Source organism: Sceloporus occidentalis, unplaced genomic scaffold (genome assembly GCF_023333645.1).
Source record: "Sceloporus occidentalis isolate IW3139 unplaced genomic scaffold, rSceOcc1.0.p SCAF_10, whole genome shotgun sequence".
NCBI classification, from domain to species: domain Eukaryota; kingdom Metazoa; phylum Chordata; class Lepidosauria; order Squamata; family Phrynosomatidae; genus Sceloporus; species Sceloporus occidentalis.
In genome coordinates, this window is record NW_028316990.1 from 4782687 (window position 1) to 4804923 (window position 22237).

Below are 22237 nucleotides of genomic sequence, written 5' to 3' on the forward strand. Positions count from 1 at the left end.
AGGATGGCAATGGCAAACCCCTTCTGAAGAAACTTGCCAAGAAAACCCCATGAAAGGTTCATCTTAGGGTCGCCATATGTTGGAAGCAACTTGAAGGTACACAACAACATCTATCTATCTATCTATCTATCTATCTATCTATCTATCTATCTACCTATCTATCATCTATTTCCAGTCCCACAGTCAACACTATATATAAAATTGTTGAGTCCATTTTGGGCTCATTTTAATCAATTCTGACTAATATCAGGGTTCAAATGTTTCCAAACTACAAAACAATGTCCCACATATTGTTTAATCACCCTGGATAGCTCCTTTACTTCCAGAATCCCCTAGCCACCCAAGAATACCATTCTTTAATGGTATTAAAGAAACATAATCTTATGTGATAGTCATAATTTGATGGAGTAGTCAAATTATGTCTATCCCATAAGATTATGTTTTTGCAATACCCACATGGATATTAGTCTGATGGGATAGTTATCATTTGGAGAGCCAATGTGGTTTAATTGTTTGAGCATTGGGCTATGACTCTGGAGAGTCATAGGGTTTGAATCCCAGCTTGGTCATGGAAACCCACAAGGTGATTTTGGGCAAGTCACACTCTCTCAGTCACAGAGGATGGCAATGGCAAACCTCTTTTGAAGAAACGTGCCAAGGGAACCCCATGATAGGTTTATCTTAGGATCACCATAAGTCGGAAACGACTTGAAGACATTCAACAACAAAAGTCATAATGTGATGTTAAAAATGGTCCGGATAAGGTCAGAATAACAAATGAATTGTTTACCCGAGAAACAGCTCATCTGAGCAGCAGTGTGAAAGAAAGAATGAGTTAGGCAGCGGGCTTAAAACAAAAAGTTTTATTTTAAAAACCCTCAAAACAGCTTTAAAAAGGAAAGAAGCTCAATTTCACAGCCCTAGTGTACATCTGCAATGGAGACAATGCAGTTTGACACCATTTGTTCTGCCATGGCTCCATCCTATAGAATCCAGGTATTTGCACTTTCGTAAGGAACTAGCAATCTTTGGCAGAGAAAACTTGCAAAATTACAAACCATGAGAGTCCATAGGATAGAGCTACAGCTGTTAAAAGTGATGTCAAACTGCATTATTTCTAAGTGCAGATGCACCCCAAATGGGACATTTCTAAACATCACTTTTCCTTAGGATCACCTAATATTAATGTTTACAGCATCCCCCTTCTCAGCATGGCCAATGTCACCCAGCTGAATGCTTTTTACAGGTCTTTGAGTCACCTCCCAACCTGCCAAAAGCAAACACAGCTGGAACATTTTACATCTTCCCTCCCCATCCTTTGGCCTGTAAGTGCTTAAAACTGCTGTCAAGCCCCATTAAGCAGAATGTGGACCAGACTGATTCTAGATTAAGCCCTATTTTTTTTCACCCTTGCAAAATCCAATTGAGGATTTTTCTTACCTTGAGGGCCAGCTGAGATTACATTAACCAGCCTGCCCACACTTTTCAGCTCAAAAAGGCTCTGCAGCTAGCGGACAAGAGGCACAAAGGCAGAGCTCACATTCTCCAGGGAGGCGAAGAATTAAAGAAACTCGGGGGACGAGGATTCCTGGTTTATCCACCTTCTTAAAACTTCTCTAAATTCTTTCCTCACTGCAAATATTTTGGACTTGGGGGGAGCAGTGGAGTCTTCCAGAACTGCTGCAAGCTAAACCTAGTTTCTCTCCAGTACAGGGAAGCAAAAGGCTGGCTCTCAGGATGCTCCAGGGTAGGACATCTGTGAGGTTTTGATTAATACAGTAATTCAATCACAGGAAGCGGATGGGTTTTTAAAAAGCTCACCACTGGCTTGCCTAGAGCTTGTCTTCCTTTCTCCAAGGAGAGAAGGGTGGAGAGGTGGTGGGTGACCCAGTCTCCTCTTCCATACCATCTTTGCCCCCCCCCCCCAGGGAATGGGACACCCATCTTGATCCAGAGTCATCTTCTGCACAGAGACTTCACCTGTTGGTGAGTTGGCCTAAGGGCTCGGTTCAAGAATATGGAGAGGGTGGGTTGCTGAAGTCAGGTGTGTGATAGGCTTGGAAAGAAGAGGGCATGGTCTATCCTTCCTTCCATATTTCTCCCCTTCTGTGTGTTTATGTGTAAACAGGTAGGAATTCAGTAAAATAATCCAATTGTGAATCCACTCGAGTAAATCTATTGAATCGAGTGGATTTGTTGTGATGGTGTCGGTGTGCCTTCAAGTCATTTCTGACTTATGGCAACCAGAAGGTGATCCTATCATAGGGTTTTCTTGGCAAGATTTGTGCAGTGCAGGTTTGCAATTGCCTTCCTCTTAGGAGACCAATTTTCCTAAGGTTCGCACAGCAGGTTTCCATGACCATGTGGGGATTTGAACCCAGAGTCATCATCCAATGCTCACACCACTTACCCATGTGCTAATTCGCCATTCTATTTGCTTATTTATGTATTTATATGTTTAATTTCTGTGCCGCATTTCTCCCACAAAGGGACCCAAGGCAGCTCACACTTCAGCAATTCAACAATTGATGCAGTGGGTCTACTTTAGCTTAGACAGGTTTCTAGTCATTTTTCTATGATTACATTTTTATTATGATACTGGGCCAAATCTTCTTGGTCAGATTTAAATACAGGAGTTGTTGTTATTATTGTTATTATGATACTGAGCCAAATTTTCTTGGTCAGTTTTAAATAGAGGACTTGTTGTTGTTGTGTTAAATGTATAGCCTACCTTGCTCATGACTTGAGGGGGTTAACAATGAGGCTACAATGAGATGATAATAATATTATCAGCAGGCTGATAATAAAAAAGGTTAAAATTCAATTAAATATGCTATCATATTAAACCACCACAATTATTATTATTATTATTAAGTATAAAATCATTTCAAATGATAACAGTAAAGGTAAAAATATCGTATACAAAGATGTTTCTGCACATCCAATTTATCATCAAATGCCAGTGTTTTTACTTGCTGGCAAAAGGAGAGCTAAGGGAGCCAGCCTACCCTGTTGTTAAAGGAAATTTTGATGAAGGGTACATCTGCACTGCAGAAATAAGCTGGTTTGATACCACTTTAATGCCATGGCTCAATACTATGGAATTCTAGGAACTGTAGTTTGTTGTGGTACAAGAGCTCTCTGACAGAGAAGGCTAAGTGTCTCACACTGCATTATTTATTCTTTATTTTTAAGGGTATTTTATTAAGGTGTTGTGTTGGGAGGGGGGTATTTTATTATGTATGATGTATTTTATATTGTTTTATCATATTGTAAACCGCCTAGATCCCAAGGGAGAGGAGGGGTAAAAATAAAAACAAAAACTATTATTATTATTATTATTATTATTAATTATTAATTATTCACAAAACTACATCTCCCAGAATCCCACAGCATTGAGTTAAGGTGGTGACAAACTGGATTATTTCTGCAAAGCGGATGCAGCTGAAGGAAATAAGATGTGAAGGCCCTCTCCTATGTCTTCACCAGATGAACCTGTGATGGTTATCGGACTGAGAAAAAGTCCTCCCTTGAGGATGTTAAGACTTTGGCAGGGTCTTATAGTGTGGTGCAGTCTTTTTTAAAAGTCTGGACCTAAGCCTTTTAGTACTTCATAGGTCAACACTTTGAATTGATCCTGAAAATGAACTCATAACCAGTGCAGCTGTTGCAATAAGGGAGTTACGTGTTTCCCGTAACTAGCCCCAGTCAGCATTCTGGCTCCCACATTTTGGATCTGCTGAGGTTTCCAAACTGTTTCCAAAGGCAACCTTTTAAGGAGTGTGATACAGTAACCCAAATGAGGTATAAGCAAGGCATGTGTCGCCATAGCCAGATCTGACATCTCCAGGAATAGATTCAACTACTGAACTCATTGAATGAATTGCCAAATGGTGAGTCAATTAACTGGAAATTTCAATAAATGAAGGAATCTCCAGAAACGCTAGAGGTTTTCTGCCAAATAGGAGTTTATCACACTTGGGCTATTTTGGCATTAAAGAGAGATTAAAGCACATTTAAAGCATCCTGCAAATAAAACGGAAATGGCGAGTAATTGCATGAATGATTATCACACGCAATTGCACAAATAAACGATATTGGAAATGCATTGTCGCTGAAATCTAAGAAGTAAAAAGATGTGCATTCATGTTTCTTTGTGACCACTCTAATGGAGGATTTTGTGTGACATCGTGTGAAATTGTTTTGTGTAATTACACAATTGTTCTGGGATATTCACAGGATAAACTCCTGATCTCCATCGTGTGATAAACTCCCTAGTCTTGGAAGATATTAATGAACACAATCGCAATCTAGATGAACAAAATAATCTGCCATGTGGGATGTCATCTTTGTATTTCTGAGCTATTTTAAAGATTTCTAAGGTGGCTTCCGCTAGAGGAAGCCATCTTCCCATCATGGTCCTCACAGCAGGAAAACACTAGGGGCAAATGGGACAATGTTCCTCAAAGAGCATCATCCAGCATTAGGCTACTAAATCAAATCTGGAAGGATTGTTGCAAACCTGATTGATCCATAGCTGGAGGGGAGGCAAGGGAGATTTATGATACTTCACTCTGATTTCTCTAAGGACCTTATCACACTAGACAAATCCTGCTCAGAAACGGGATTTTAAAAGTAGAAAAAAACCACAAATGTGGGAGGTTTTTCAGACAACGTTTCTTCCAAACAGCAATAATGTGAAAATAAAGTGAACGGAAAGTGGACAAAAAAGGCACCTTTTTATTTTTGGGATTCCATATAATGTAGCCATGGCCATTAAAGTGGTGTCAAACTGGATTATTTCTGCAATGTGTATGCAGACTAAGAGATAAGAGGAGCCATGGGAAGGGAGAGAGAGGGCAAGGGGAAAAGAGAAATGGTCCAAACCAGAGTAAGAGAGTTAAAATCTCTTCCCCTCTCTCTGTTTTAACATTAGCTAATTTGTTTCTGGTATTGTGCCATTGTTAATCATTGTCTTGATGGAAGAAATATTTAGGCATGATTTTCCTTTTTTTCAAAGACAGCGAAATGCAGCATAATTCGGAACTGATTAGACTCCATTATGTCTTGCTTCCTGAACCACAACTTAATTTGGCTTAATTTATTTTGGTCTTTTGTTACCATTATGTGGCTAAATTGTAGCAGTTGTGGTGTGAGTTACCAGAGACCAAATTTGGAGTTTCTGCTTGTAGATGCAACCATGAACAACCATTGAGGCATTGTGTGTTACAAAGGGTCCCCCAACGCTTAATCTTTTTAAACTGAAACCAAAAGTGGTTTTCCAAATACCTTTAGTGTTTTTGTTTGAGTATTTGAGTTTTGTTTTGTTATTGTTTGGGCTTCTTGTGGATTACCAGAGTGGGTACACTCCATGGGAAAATGGATCCTCAGATCATGTGCAATCACCATATAGTCCATTGGAATTAGGAAAAAGAGGAAATAGAACAAAGACTTTCTTGGGGCCAAACTGGCTTCTTTATTCCAGAATCAGATGGATTAAAAGCCCTTCTCTCTGAATCTGGATGATGATTTAGACTGCAATCCCACACACACCAACCTGGAAACAAGTCCTGTTCATTCAGTGGGGCTTCCTCCTTCTCAGTGGACATATCTGGCACTGCACTATTAACCATGTTTCTTTATCTTTAGAGAGCCAGCATGGCATAGTGCTTTGAGTGTTGGACTATGACTCTGGAGACCTGGGTTCAAATTCCCGCTCGGCTATGGAAACCCACTGGGTGACCTTGCACAAATCACACTATCAACCTCAGAGGAAGGCAAGGGCAAACTTCCTCTGGAGAAATTTTGCCAAGAAACTCCTGTGATTTAGGGTCGCCATAAGATGGAAACCATAGCTGAGTGGGGATTCGAACCTTGGTCTCCAGAGTCATGATGCAATGTTCAAACCACACCACCATGCCAGTTCATTTAATGGGGAGTGTAACCCCAAAATTACATAGGAGTTTATCACACAGGACGGATCTTGTGCAGAAACTAGATTTAAAGTGAAAACAACCCACTTTTGCGGTTTGTTTTTCACATGACATTTGGGGTTAACCTGAACAGAAAGTAGAAAAAAACTGCAAATGTGGGTTGTTTTTCAGATGACATTTGCATGAAAGAGAAATAACATGAAAATAGCCCAACCGGAAAGCAGACAAAACTTGTTCCAAAAGTAGAAAGAAGTAGTTTTGTCGGTTTTCCATTTGGGTTATTTTTGCATTATTTCTCTTTTACGCAAATGAGTCTGGAAAACAACCTACATTTGTGGATGTTTAGCAGATTTTAAAATCCTGTTTCTGCATGGGATTTGCCTCCATGTGATAAACTCCATAGGCTGGAGCTATGGCAGTCAAAGAGGTATTAAACTCATTGCATAGTATTGGTGCACCTATTCAGCCATGTTTTTAGTACTCAGAGTTGGCAGTGCCACTTCTCCTTCTGAGAGGTTCCTTGTCTTTCACATGAGTATGGTTGACTGGCAGGCACAACACCGTCCACTTGATGCTATGAATAGACTCACCTGTTGAATTTGACCAATTCAGATTGGAGGAAATGTCACTTCATTTTTAAAGAATTTATCCTGATTTATTAACTGCACATCCAGAACTTGTTTTTCCCTTTAAAAAAAAGTTATAGTAGACTTTGCTAACTTCACATCCAGAACCTCAAATAATGTGATGATGATGATGATTTCTTCTCCTTCTAAGATAATGGTAAAAATTACAATTGACAGATTTTCACAACTTGTTTTATAAAAAATTCTGTAGGCTGTATTTTTTAAAAAAACGGCATGTGTGCAGCCACTCTCATCCCAACAGATGGACTAAACTACAATTCCCCACCACCTCAACCATGCTGCTTGGGGATGATGGGATGTATACTCTAAACTGGTAATTCCGAAACACTGGTCCTCCGGGTGTTTTGGACTTCATCTCCCAGAAGCCCCAGACAGCTTGGCCAACTGTCAGGAATAATGGGAGCTGCAGTCCAAAACATTTGGAGGACCATCATGAAATCAGTGGTCCAAAACACACTGTGGAAATAATCCAGTTTGAGACTGCTTTCATTGGTGTCTGAGACCTCTTTAACTGCCTTGGTTCAGTGCTAAGGAATCCTGGGAACTGTATCTGTTGTGGTACTAGAGCTCTCTGATAGAGAAGGCTCAATGTCTCCCAAAACTACAGTTCCCTGAATTTCCTGGGCATGAGCCAGGGCAGTTAAAGTGTGTTTTGGACCAATGACCTCAGGATTTCTGCCCATCTCCTAAAAAGTGTGGCAAGGAAGGGGATGATAGATAGATAGATAGATAGATAGATAGATAGATAGATAGATAGAATCCCCACCTAAAGAAGTAGCCAGTGTGGCATAGTAGTTTGAACATTGGATTTTGCCCCTGGAGACCAGGATTCAATTCTCCACTTAGCCATAAAACCCACTGGGTGACCTTGGGCAAGTCACACTCTCTCAGCCTCAGAGGAATGCAAGGGCAACCCCCCTCTGAACAAACCTTGCCAAGAAAATACTAGATTCCCCTTCAGGCTGCCATATTTCCAGGGTGACTTTGTACCTTCACCACAAAGGAGGAGAAGGCACTGCCAAAGGCAAGTAAAGCCAGTGCAGGGCATGAAGTAAAAGCAGAAAACGCGCGCAGAAATAGAAACTCTTGCTTCTTCACCATGCTTAGAAGGTAGGACCTTCTGGATTGCCTCCTGGGCAGAAATGGAGGACAGGTCCGGGGAAATGCTCCCCTAAAACGACTTGAAGGTACACAACGAGAAGAAAAGTAGAGGGATTTGGCACAGGAAAAAACCTCAAAAGACTCCAAAGTGAAACTCTCTTCAAAGGAGACGTGCAATTGCAAACCCAGGTTGGGTACCCTGGCATTTGCAGCGTTTTTGTGTGTTTGCTGTATGTTTGTGTGATGGCTCAGAGAAAAGAGGAGAGATAAGATAGACCCTAACCAGTGTTGGAAAGAAGAGGAGAAGGAGCAGGAGGAGAAGGAGCAGGGAAAAAAGGACAGAGCGCAAGAGAGGTGTGTGCCACTTTGTTGGCAGGCTTTCTGTCCAAAGAGGAGGAGGAAGAGGAGCCCAAGAGGAAGGCTTTTCTGCTAGGTTGGGGCCAGGGCGGTGCCTCTGGGCTCTCCTCACCCCTCTGCTCCCTTGGCCTTCCTCCTCTGACTCTTCCTCCTCCTCTTCTTCCTCTTCCTTTGCTCTCTCCTCTGTGCGTTTTTGCGCTGCGCTCTTGGAGAGCTTTGGAGCGCTGCGCCTCCTGGCTTCTTTCTTTCTTTTTTTTCCTTCTCAGCCTCAGCTCTTCTTCTCCTTTGCCTCTTTTTTTCTTCTTTTTCTCCTCCCAGGGAGTATGATCAAGCCCTTGGATGCCAGGGGCTCAGCAGGGATGCCCCTCCGGGACGGTGGCCCTGCCATCCCTCCAGCCCCGTGCCCTTTGGACAAGAAGGATGTGGAGCTCATCTTGGTCAAGGAGCAGAACGGCGTCCAGTACACCAGCACCAGCCTCTTGGAGAGGGGCAGCCCTGCCAACAACACCATCCCCTACAGCTCTCCAGAGGCTGCCCTGCCCGATCGGGAGACCTGGGCCAAGAAGATCGACTTCTTGCTTTCGGTGATTGGCTTCTCGGTGGATCTGGCCAATGTCTGGCGGTTCCCTTACCTCTGCTACAAGAACGGAGGCGGTAAGGCACAGCTTTCCTTGACCGATCCTTTCTTTTCTCACTCTCATCCTTTCCCTGGAATCTCCTTTTTTTCTCACTCTGGTGACTACATTCCTCCTTTCCCAACCTCTCCTTTTTTAATCACTCTTTAGGTGAGACTACATTCCTCCTTTCCCTGACATCTCCTTTTTTCTCACTCTTGGGGTGACTTCATTCCTGCTTAAAAACATGGCAGCTCTGGCTAATTTTAATATGCCATTTTATACAGTACTTTTATATTTGTGTTTTATGTATATTTGCAACTATTTGTAACTTATATTCAGGTGTCTCTGGATAGAGAATAAACGCTATACACATAGGTGTAATCCCTGTGAGTCTGTCATCACTCAGAAACATTGTTTCTCTGACCAATTTTTTTTATGCTATTACATATTTGTATACTTATGTTTTTGCATTTTTGTAAATATTTGTAACTCATAATTAGATGTCTCTGGTGCAAATTTTGCTGGTCTATGACTGTAATAAACAATATCTATCTATCTATCTATCTATCTATCTATCATCTATCTATCTATCTATCTATCTATCATTCCTCCTTTCCCTGGCATCTCCTTTTTTCTCACTCTTTGGGTGACTACATTCCTCCTTTCCCTGAAATCTCCCTCCTTCTCACTGTTGTGGTGACTGCATTCCACAGTTGGCAAACACTTTGAGGTGCATTTAGTTGTATTGGTGGGCATTTTTGCAGATTTGTTCAGAGGAGGCTTTGTCTTTGCTTTTCTTTGAGGCAGAGAGAGTGTGACTTTCCTAAAGTCACCCACTGGGTTTCCATGCATGAGAAAGGATTCAAACCCTGGGCTGTAGAGTTCTAGTTCCATGCTCAAACAACTACAACACACTGGGTCTTTCTAAATCTGCATGCGGTGTGCCTTCAAGTCAGTTTTGACTTATGATAGTGATACCTGGGTAAACCTAGCATGGGGTTTTCTTGGCAAGGTTTGTTCAGAGGAGGCTTGCCATTGCCTGCTCCTGAGGCCAACATTGTGTGACTTGCCTAAGGTCACCCAGTGTGTTTCCATGCCCTAAAAGGAATTTGAATCCAGGTCTTCAGACTCATAGTTCGATGCCCAAACTACTGCACTAGGCTGTCTCTTTAGAACACTTTTCTGGTGGACTATTCCCCAGAATTACAGCACTAGCAAGCAGCTATGAGTTGTTCACCTAAGGAAAGACTCTAGGATTCCACAGAAGGAAACCCTGATGGTTAAAGTGATATCAAACTGATGCCACTTTGAAAGAGCATTATAGTGTAGATGCACACTCTGTCTCTAGATACCCACTCTCTTCTTTCCTTTCTCAATCTCTTCATCCAGATATTGTTCAGATATGGCTGGGTATAAATGAACAGAGGAGAGGAATACCATAGTTAGATTTTGAATGTATCTGAAGACTTTGAATGTGTTGGCTTCTGATTGGAAAGGCAGGGGCTCTGGGTTCAAATGCTGAAATTATGCTTTCAGTGGTCTTGTGCAAATTCCAGTCTCTATTATATTTTAAATAAATAAATTAGGGTTCAATCTAGTAGTCTGTAACAAGTTTACTGAAATGAAGAGGTCACCATGACTTTCCATTCCATTGATTTGGCTGGGTCTGCCCTAGAGGGGGAAAACATGTAACCGAGCCCTGTATTTATGAAATCACATGTCTATATTCTAGGCACAGAATTGTATGCATAAATATTATTTTGAAATTTAAAAGTCAAGAGACAGGAAGACATTCAGGAGTACATTTGTACTAAGAGGTTTTTCAGATTGCATTGTGCTTTTAAAATGTTGCACGGTGCCTTAGATCACTTGCTGAGAGAAAGGCGGGATAACAGTTAATTAAATAAATAAAATACTGGAGCAATAAATAATTCCCCATCCAGCCTCTCCTGCTGCTACCATGCAATAAAATTTGAGAGCATCAGTAACATTGCAATTGACCATTGTGCAGCATTAAAAGCCCAACTGGGGATGCATCTGCACTGTAGAAATAATGCAGTTTGATACCACTTTAAGTGCTGCATCTCCATCCTATGGAAAGCAGGGATTTGTAGTTTTACAACGTCGTTAGCCTCCTCTGCCAAAGAGTGGTGGTGCATCAATGCATCTGAATACTCCATGCATCTGAGGAAATAGATAATCATTTTCTATAGAGAGAAGAATTAGATATGAGAGACAGTGTGATGTTATGGTTAGAGTATTGGACTGAGACTTGGCAGATCTGGGTTTTAGTCTTAGTGAGCTGGATGAAACTAGGATGACTGTAAACCGGTCACACTCTCTGTCTGGTCTACCTTGCAGGATTGTTGCAGCGATAAATAAATAGCCAAATAACCAACCACAAAATGAAAAAAGCACCGGTATGCAGGAAAGGTGTTATTTCATGATTCTTAGGCTACTACTAAGAAAGAAAACCAAAAATATTGTTTGAGTAAAATTAAATTATTTGTGCATGGCAATGAAGAACCTATTTCTTGGGCTGAGTAGCAGTACATTTTAATGTTGTATCTCATGGCTTTGAAATTAATATCAACCAGAGTTTGGTTGGATGTGTAGTTCTTAATGGAAGGTCATCAGAAGACTAGGGGGGCAGAAGAGAGCATTGTTGTGGTGTAGTGGTTAGAGCAGAACCCTATTTGGGACCCCAAACTCCATTTTTGCAGTCCCCAAACCTTCTGCCACCTCCCTGATGCTCCAAAGCCCCCGATTTAAACAAAACGGCATGATCAAAATTTCAAAATATGCCATCATCAATTTTGCATCACACCACCAAACAAAAAAACCCTCTCTTTCCCACTGAAAACCAATCTTAAATGGTGAATGGAAGTGGCCCAATGGACCCATTTACACCATGCAATTCTAGTGCTGTTTTTTACTTTAACCTCCTTGGCAACTTTCTATGGATTGGCAGTTTATGGGATTAGCAGTTTGTGGAGGCGGAGTGCTCCGGTGGCTCACCAAACTACAAGTCCCAGAATTCCATAGGATGCACCCCCCAGGGCAGTTAAAGTGGATTGTAGCACTATATTTGTATAGTGTGAAGGGGCCCAAAGTCACTTCTGATGCACTGGGAAGAGAAGATGTGGCCAGCAGTGGGTTGTTGGAGCAAAAATGCCCCAGATTCCCACACCTGGATGATAGCATCAAACTGGGATTTATGCAATCTTGGTGCTAGTCCCTATCAAGCCATGAAACTCTCTGGGGGACACTGAGGCTGCTGCTACATTGCAGAATTAATGCGGTTTGATGCTGCTTTAACTGCCATGGCTCAATGCTATGAAGTTCTGGGATTTGTAATTTGGTGGGACATCAGAGCTCCCTAATAGGGAAGACTAAATATTTCACAAAACTACAGATCCTAGAATTGCATTGATTGATTGAAATTGCATTGACACATGGAGTTAAACACATTGCATTGACACATGGAGTTAAAGTGATGTCAAACTGCTTTATTTCCTCAGTCATATTCTCTACCTGACTTTCCCTGCAGGATTTTAAAAACCTGATATTCAGCAACCTCAGTATGGCAATCAGCCAGGATTTGGTTAGGTGTATTGTTCTCAAAGAGATTCATGAAAGGACCTAAAATAAAAACAGAGCAAAGAATCAGAGTTGTAGAGCAGTTTGTGCATTGGATTAGGACTTGGCAGATCCAGGTTCGAGTTCTAAGTTTTCCTTGAAACTGAGCCAACTTGGAACAGTCACATACTCTTAATCTCACAGGAAATTTTTGAGGATAAAGGGAAGTATAAGAGAACTGTGTGTGCCACCTGGAACTCACTGGATGAAAAGTGGTATATAAATCTAAACGATAATGTTTCTGTATCCCAGGCTGAATCTGCACTGCAGAAATAATGCAGTTTGACACCACTTTTAACTGCCATGGTTCAAGGCTATGGAATTTTGAGGTTTGTAGTTTTGTGAGATATTTAGCTTTCTTGGTCAGATAACTCTGTTTCTTGATTGCAACAAACTATAAACCCCTAAGCTATTCTAGGATGGAACCATGACAGTTAAAGCAGTGTCAAACTGGATTAATTCTGCAGTGCAGATTCTACCTCAGTGCTCAATTTTGCACGAAAAGTGACTCATTAATCTTACGCCTTTGTAGCTTTTTAAGGGGAAGAGAGAGTTAAGGAGAAGAATGTATGCCCCATGAGTTCTTTTGCAGCACAGTTAAGCATGGGGTATTGCACCAGGATCAATTCTCAGTGTGTTTACTCACAAAAATGCACTATGTTCATCAGATATTGCAATGCAGACTTTGGACTGCATGCGGCCAGAAAGAGACAGCAAATGATGGATATCATGAGAGTACAGTAGATGGTCTGTTACTTAAAATTTCTGGTTCTACTACTAAAGAAGAAATGGTGCTGGTTTTTTTGCTATATGTTCCCAAAGAGCTTTGGTTGACTTTAGGTACTGAGATGCTATAAAACAACTTCCTATGAACTGGTTTTTGAAGAAGTTCTTAGAACCATGAGGACTTGAGCCTACTATGCTTGGACTTCCCTCATCGCTTCATAAAGGTAAAGGCAAAGGCTTTATACTAGGGCCTAAATACCCGAAAGGCACCTGATCCCATCAGATGTTAGATGTAGGTTAGTCCTTGGATGGGAGGAAGTCAATAAATACAAAGTGTTGTAGTCTATTATATTTCAGAGGAAGGAGCTGGCAAAACTGCTGAGTTTTCCTTACCTATGAAAACCCTATGAAATCCATGGGGTCTTCATAAATCAACAGGAGACTTTTAGACACAGATATATACTCTGTGTGTGTGTGTGTGTGTGTGTGTGTGTGTGTGTATAATTTAAGGCTGTAGTTCAGTAGTAGTGTGCATGCTTTGCATGCAAAAAGTCCAAGGTTTGATCCCCAGTGAAACCCAGAAGAACCACTGTGAGTCCACAAAGACAACCCCGAACTAGATGGTCCAGGATTCTTTTTCAAGCAGAATCCTAAGTTCCTTCTTGTCTAACGCAAAACACATACAGCTCAAGCCTTCCCTTCCTAGTTTCTTTCTGTCAAGAGACATGCTATTTCTTTGCATGTTTTGCTGGAGTAATTCCATCTGTAATCCTCACTGGGACCCAGCCAGTCCCATAGTGGAGGAACAGAGGGTATGGCTAACAGATGGAGAGCTCTTGGCAGGACCGTGGAAGAAGTCGAGAAATCGGTGCCTGGCTCACTCACTTTCTTGGTGATAAAGGAGATGAGGGAGACTAGAACACATTCAGCATGGAAAATGAATGCCAAATGAATCTGGGGTTGCATCTGCACTGTAGAATTAGTGCAGTTTGATAAAGCTTTTTAACTGCCATGGCTCTATCCTATGGAGTCCTGGGATTTGTAGTTTGTTGTGGCACCAGAGGACAGCTCAGACAGTGTCAGAGCAGGCCAAAAAGCTCACAAAATGACAAATCCCAGGATTCTATAGCATTGAGCCATGACAGTGTCAAACTGCATTAGTTCTGCAGTGTAGATACAGTCTTTTTGAGTTTCAAGGAAAACTGAGGATTAGAACCTGGCTCTAAGTAAAGTCCAACTTTACTACCCTGGATTTTTGCTCTGTTATTCTCTTAATTTTCTCGCAATTCTCTTTAAGAGCAGCACACTGAACCAGATCCTGGTTGATTTCCATTCTGGGTTTGCTACATATCACATTTAAAAACATGGTCCTCTTGCAGCGCTCAAAAACTGCATTAGAAAGATCTGGGCTTTCTTTCCTCGTGAGTGACCTAAAAACCATAAAATAGAACATTTCCTACATATTGGTACTACTTTTGTGTGTGTGTGTTCTTTGTTATTTATTTATCCTTTGCACTTTTAAGGTCACGGATGAGATCTTAAGAAGCCTGCATGCTGGACACACTGTGCTAATCTCAATACAGTCTTGCAAGTTACCACATTGTCCCTCTTCTCCATTATAGGTTAAAATGAAACTGCCCTTTATTGGCAAAGAAAGAGGTAAACCTTTTGCATGGTCTGGTCTGCTCAGGGCTAATGCCTGGGATGCTCTTGAGCTGGCAATGTATAGTCACCACCTGTGTTGCCCTCTCCCTTTTCCTAGCAGAGTTAGACTTGCAGAGATAGCAAGAGATAGGAACATGAGGTGGTAGTGTTAATAGAGGCAAGAAGATAGGTCAGCTCAGAGAGGGAAACCCACAAGACATGGTTGCCAGCTCAGGAACATCCCAGACCCTAAGATTTCATGGCTCAAACTGAAACCTAGCGATGCTGTTGCAGGAGACATATTCTGCTGGTTTCATGATGACACATTCTTTGCCTGGCACTGCTCTCACCCTGAGATTCCTCCTTCTTGATCTGAGAACCAAACAGGAGGATCCAGTCTCTGAGATTTGGGAAGCCTACCACAGGGACTGTATTCCCTGAAGGACCTTCAGACTTTGGTCCTGATGCTTAGTTTTACTCTTTCTATTTAAGGTCAGCAGGCTATTAGCATCTCATTCCCTGAGATTTTAAGCCTCTAACCTGAGAAAGGGAGTGGGTTCATGTGATGGGGCAGAAGGAGGAAGGCATCAGTTGAGAGTGGGTCAAAACTGTTTCTTGGCCATCTGAGTGTTGAAATGCACATTGGGGGAATGTGGTTGAAGCCTGGCTGGCCAGATTATATGGGCTCACATCCTGTTGGTGACATATTTAGGGGTACTTGTGTTGCTATACTTTTGAGATCTTGAAGAAGAAGGTATCTGGTACCTCCTTCCACAAACCTCTCATCCTGGGGCAGAATAATAGCTAGGTGGACTGCCAGACCCATCCCTCTTTCTCTCTTGCCACTGACAGTCTGCAGGACTCTATTTGTCTACCTTTGGCACTGAAGAAAGAAGGCCAAAATAAATATTAGGTGGCCAATATAAATCTGAGTGCTCTCCTACTGGGTACAAAATAAATCTGGGTGCATTTAGTCACCAGCAAACCCTAGTTGTGGTATCAAGCCAGAAAATACAGCCCAGCAGCCCAGTTCAGCCTCCCATGAAGAATGCTGGCTTTCTATGTACCTTCATGTTGCTTGGTGACTTATAGTGACCCCATGAATTTCATAGGGTTCCTCTGAAATAGAGCCTACAGTATTCACTGAGACAGTGAGCTTAGAGATAAGAGAATCTTTCCTGCTCTGAAATTCATGCAAGTTTAGTTGGATACTTTTTGATTACAACACCCATCATTCCCCAAGGCTAGTTGGTGGATTCTGAGAGCTATAGTCCAAAAGTAGCTTTTCAAAGCTCTGGGTTTAGCATGAACCCTTTGAAATCAGTTTGGGTTTCTATCACAAAACTGCGGGATCTCCTTCTAGAGCTTAGAGGTATAAAGCCTATCTTGAAAGACCAGTAGTATTCTGCGATGGAAGGTTTCCAGTGGGGCTTCTCAAGTGAATGGATGTGGTTGACTAGCAATTAATTGTTTTCCAGTGTGCCAGGACTAACTTTGTGCCCATAGAGCAGTGGTTCTCAACCTTCCTAATGCCACGACCCTTTAATACAGTTCCTCATGTTGTGTGACCCCCCCTACCATAACATTATTTGTTTTATATAATATGAAATACGTGTTTTCTGATGGTCTTAGGTGAAAGGGTTGTTCGACCCTGAAAGGGGTTGCAACCCATAGGTTGAGAACCACTTCCATGGGGTATAACTGTTTGTTTCTTTCCTGGAAATGAGCCAGGAACCGACACTGGTCCAAGGATCACCACTTTGAGTAGCACTGCTTTACGGAATGGTTGGCTGCCCTTGTTAGGTTTGTTTTCTTCCTGCCATGTGCTTTGTCGAAGCACAAACAGATTTTTGAGTCATTGGGCAAAAGTATTTCCTTGTGAATTTAACAACTTCTTTGTTTCCCTTCAACACACACACACACACACACACGGACAGACAAGCATGGTTACGGGGCCCATACATTAATATCTAGGAAATAACCTGAAAGATCTGGATTTCACAGAGGTATTGACTGAAACATGACTGGTCCTACCATGAGGTAGACTGAGGTGACTACCTGAGATCCTGATGGTGAAGGAGTGCCATCAAAGTAGAATAATAGAATCCTACAGTTGGAAGAGACCCCAAGGGCTATCCAGTCTAAACCCATTCTGCCATGCAAGAATATACAGTCAAAGTACCCCTGACAGATGGCCACCCAGCCTCTGTTTAAAAACCTCCAAAAAGGGTGACTCCACCACTGTCCAAGGTAGCATGTCCCACTGCTGGACAGATCTTGCCACCAGGAAGTTCTTCCTAATGTTTAGGTGGCATCTCTTTCCCTGGAGTGTGAATCCATTGCTCCATGTCCTATTCTTTGGAGCAGCAGAAAACAAGCTTGACCCAACCTCGATATTATGTTGGAAGGCAGAGCACTGTGTGCCCTGGTGTCCTCTAAGTTACCCTGCTCCAATGTTGTGCAAAAAAGTATCCCATTGATAGTGGAGTTTTTTGGGGGGTGGGATTCTAGCTCTCAGTCAGATTGGCTTCTGAGTGGGGAATGGGATGGTGGTGGCATCATTTTACCTTTTCTTCTAGTAGCAAAATGATTTCTACCATCCCTGAAGTGAAAGATTGATATTGCAAAAAGTTACCGAAGTTCAAATCTCATCTGTTAGGTGCAGAACTTGAAGAAGATTTATTTTTTATGGAGTAAAACATGCAAAATCCCCATGCGTCTTAAGAGTCTGGAACCTGCGCCAAAGCTACGCTCAAGGCCTTAGGACTGGATCGTGGCTTTAGTGCGGCTTCCGGACTCTTAGTATGCATGCATCATTTAAACAACATACCTCCAAAGTGACCTGAAGCAGCTTTATTTTGGCCTGTCTGTATGGGGCCAATAGGGTCCTTTTAGGGTGGCCATAAGTTGGAAGCCACTTGAAGGCACACAACAAGATTTCTGCTTCAAGGGAGATTTATCTGATAAAATAGCTGGGATGGATTTATCACTCTGCTGACATGGACACTTTCATCTGCCACTGGCTTGCATCACTTAAGGTTTTTAACTAGGCGGATTATATTTCAATATTGTTCTATATTTATTGTACATGTTGCAAGTGTGTATTTTTAAAAATCAACCTCCTATGAGGCAGAAATCTAGTGTTCAGGAAGTGGGTGACATGGCACCTTTCTTTCTAATGTTACTTTCCTACTGGTAGGAAGTTTTACATGGAGGATCATTCTCTTTTAAAAAGTTATTTCCTGCATTTTGGATCCATGCTGTCCTTTCCACCTCCTCTGCAGCCTAATGTCTTTCCTACTGCTCATATTTTGGCTTCCTCCTTTGGATGAGCGAGGAAAAGGTATCAGGTGTCCAATATCAGTGAACAAAGTAGCTTGGGTGGACTTATAACAATATATAGGATAAGTGGCTGGAAATGTGATGTCAATGAACTGAGTGATAAAAGTTGAAAATGGGTATCTATAAAGCAAAGTGTGTTTTGGCTGAAAAGGCCAAACATTAATGATGTGACAATGAAATGGGGAAGGGTCATCATCTGTTTCTCATGCTTTTGTCCCCCTTTATTCTATAGAAACTCAAGGGAGCTTTGTACATTTGAAAATTTTTTATCTTGTAGACCACAAGGTGGAGCAATGAAACTTTGCAATAATATGTAAAGAGTATATGAATGCATACATACATACAAAAACATACACATATAAACACACACACACAATGCAAAGCACACATACCAACTTTCTCATCTTCAACAAGGAAGGCTATCTTGACACACCAAGACATCAATAAAATGATCAACTGCAATGAGATTTTTTCCAGTTTGCGTTCTTCTGCAAAAAGCTTGTTTGCACCCCCAAAACCTTGTTTTTGCACAAAAAGACCTTTGAACAAAAGTTTGCATTTGGGGGGTGCAATAATAATAACAACAACAACAACAAACAGTAAGCAAGTTTGGGGAATCTATGGCTATTCAAATGTTATCTCCAGCTCCAATAGTCCACATCGTCTTGTCTGATTTTGGAAACCACGTAGGGCTAGACCTGGTTGATACTTGGATGAGCGACTCCCAGGGAATATTGTAGGTCTTCAGGTATGTCTAGGAAAACAATCCTGCCTGAAACCCTGGAGACCTGTTGACAGCCATGGTTTTTTTATATGGGAGAAGATGGATGTATAGTCTGGGTCATTATCAGGCAGTTTCAAATGTATCTGTATTCCCATTAGCCACAGACAGAGGTTAGGATCACAGATTTCTTACATCTTCAGTAAAGGGCTGTTGTACAGTTAAATGATTAAAAAAAAAACATGTTGCATGCTTTCAAGTCATTTCTGACTTTTGGAAACCCTAAGGTGACCCTATCATGGAGTTTTCTTGGCAGGTTTGTTCAGAGAGGGATTGCTATTGCCATCCTCTGAGGATGAGAGAGTGTGACCTGCCCTGTGTCACTCAGTGGGTTACCATAGCTGAGCCAGGATTCAAACCCTGGTCTCCAGAGTTATGGTCCAACACTCAAACCACTACAGCATGTTTGCTCTGTAAAATAATAATAATAATAATAATAATAATAATAATAATAATAATACCAGCCCTAAATTCTTTTTGAGGTAGATATCTGCAAAGTTTTAGGTTATGCAGAATACTTCATTATTTTAGTTTATTTTTACAAAAAGAGCATGCAGCTTTTGCTGGATGACTAATTTTTGTGCAATGCAGAGTTTGGCTATTAAGCTTTTTAGTTTGGGAAAACTCAATTTACGTAATGTTTGTATCATATGACGGTGTGGCGATGCTTAAGGCAACTACTGATGTTTTTCATTTCTTGGGGAAAAAATGACAACACAGAGACTATTCTCTTGAAAAGAGGCTGTGAAATCTTGAAAGCTGCCTTTTTTGCCTCGAAAATATGTATTTAATTTGCAAAAGAAGCTATCTGATTTTTGTTGTTCTTTTATGAGGTCCCAGAGCACTCTTGTAAAAAGTGGAGAGAAATTAAAAGTGTGTGTGAGAACGAACACACACACACACACACACTTACTTTCTCCTTTAAATGGTCTCCTCTTTGCACATTTTAGCCTTTCAGGATAAGACTTATAAATGAACACTTTGATGTCAAATAACAGTCACATGGTTTGGAATAACAAGGGTAGGAAGTGCTCCGGCAAAGCATTAGAAAGAGATTGTGGGATCAAAGACAAGCAGCTGGATGTGATTTGCATTTCTGCGGGACTTTTTGCTGATGCACAGAATCACAGCTCTTCACAGGGGAACATGGGTCAAAGGTGGTTTATGGCACTGGAATATGACAGTTTGATCATTAATTGCACCTCCATAGAACCCTTCCTCTGGGTATGTTGAAATGGATGTCAGAAGAGGTTTATCAAAAGCTTGATCCAAAGAGCTGGATTAAAAGTTTCAGAGGTGGAAGATACTTTGGAGCTGTGATACAGTTGGCCTTCCACATTGGCAGCTTTGGCTTTTGCATGTTTGTTTATTTGCAGAATTACTTGATATGTTCTTTCTAAGAATCTCTAGATGTTACAGTGTGTCTCTACTGAAATTTGACCATGGAGTCACATTGGAGGACTTAGAGATTCCTATAGAAAACATTTCTCTAAGGTACGACCCTTTAATAAAGTTCCTCATGTTGTGGTGACCCCCAACCATACAATTATGGTGTCTCGGTTCCTAAGACCATCGGAAATATGTGTTTTCCAATGGTCTTATGCAACCCCTGTGAAAGGGTCATTTGACCCCAAAGGAATCGTGACCCACAGGCTGAAAACCACTGCTCTAAGGCATTTGTACATGAATCTCTGGTCAGCTGATGTTGACCATAGAGTTGTGCTGGAGGACCTGTGCTTCCAGTTGATGTTGACCATAGAGTTGTGCTGGAGGACCTGTACTTCCAGTTGATGTTGACCATAGATTGTGCTGGAGGATCTGTGCTTCCAGTTGATGTTGAACCACATAGAGTAGTTCTGGAAGACCTGTGCTTCCAGTTGATGTTGACTATAGAGTTTTGCTGGAGGACTTGTGCTTCCAGCTGATGTTGACCATGGAGTTGTGATGGAGGACCTAGAGATTCCTAGATAAGGATAAAACAAACAAGCAGTGATTTTTTTTTTATTTGCAGTTTTCCCAATTTCATGGGGATCCTTTGTCCCTAACCCATTTTGGTTTACAAATGCACAAATTTTTGTTTTGCAACATTTATTTTCACGTTGTTTCATTTTTCAAGACAAACATCCACTTTTTGTGACAGTTCCCCTCAATAAATCTGAGTTTATATGTACTTTTTGCTTTGAAATCTGCATGGCAACATTTCGACCAGTGTGAGTAAGGAACAAAATAATGGTGTGTCTATCTCTGGCGTCACTCCTAACCAAAAGAGACTATTGGCTTCCAGGTTAATAGGTCTGTGAACTCACTCTGGATTTTAATCCAAACTTTAAAGGTGTGGAACTCTAGGCCCAAAATAGGTTCATCTTCTTGGATAGTTCCTTTAAAATTCAGACTAAAATGTGGAACGGATTTGCACAGCCCTCCCCAATAACGTAAAAGCCACCAGCCATCTTTGATGGTTGTAGTTACATTTTGAGGAGAGAAAGGAAATTTCCACTTCAATGGCTCAAGTAAAAGAAGAAAGAAAAAAATGCCACTTGCATAGTTAAAAAGGCTGCTGATTATAGCACAGTAAGACAAGCCTTAAGTGTTATCTCGAGATGTTTTCATTTGTATTTGATCCAGCGCCTGGTACAACTTTCACTCATCTACCTCCTATCGCCGGCACTTTAATCCGCTTGAAAGACACAACGAGCTAATTTTAGCTGTTTTTAAGCACTTCCCCCCCCTCCTTGACATACAATGAGTCTCAGTGATCCCAACTACTTGTGTGTGTGTTTCCTTTCTAATGTTTTCCCCGCTCCCTTTCCCTCTCCAGAAATGCTCCTTTTAAAACTTATGTATGGTGGTTAGTTTATCACCATCATAATGAAAACCAAATAGAGACAAGCTTCTTGGTTGTTGGTTTTTTTTTTGGGGGGGGGGGGGGCGGGGGGGGTTGGAAAAAGGGAGAAGGTATTAAGATGGCCTGGCTGATATGGGTAAGTAAACCCAACAGCAGCACAACACTTTTGGAAACCCAACCTTCAGCGTTGGCTCTGAAGCTAAAAAGTGAGATAGCCAAGTATTGGGACCCATCTTTTATGTCAGGGTGGGCAACCATGCCAAGGTGGAGGTCTAATTTTTGTACCTACATCCTCCAGTGAGTCAGAGGGATACATCTCAGCCAACTTGAAAGTGACACAACATCACTTCCATGCCGTTTTAAGCCACCGATAGTCAAGTCTGGTATCACAGGAGCAAATTTGCCTCAAATGTTGTGTGTGTGTTGTTTTCTTTTGGGGAAGGGGCAACACTTCACTCAGTTTGTGAGAATCTGAGGGCTAGAGCAATGTTGCTTTAAAAGTTGGTCCATAAACTGAACCCTGCCAAGTTTAAAGGAAGGAAGGAAGGAAGGAAGGAAGGAAGGAAGGAAGGAAGGAAGGGTAACTGTAGCCAATGGGTACAAAT

At 41.6% G+C, this 22237-nt stretch overlaps 1 protein-coding gene across 1 annotated transcript in view; it reads left to right on the plus strand.

Moving 5' to 3' along the window:
* Positions 1–22237, plus strand: part of LOC149305758 (sodium-dependent noradrenaline transporter-like) — a 74551-nt gene that overhangs the window by 13304 nt on the left and 39010 nt on the right. Inside the window, exon 2 of the mRNA XM_089540780.1 lies at positions 8357–8692. Within this exon, the coding sequence (XP_089396906.1) occupies positions 8357–8692 (336 nt within the window). The remainder of the gene's footprint in view (positions 1–8356; positions 8693–22237) is intronic.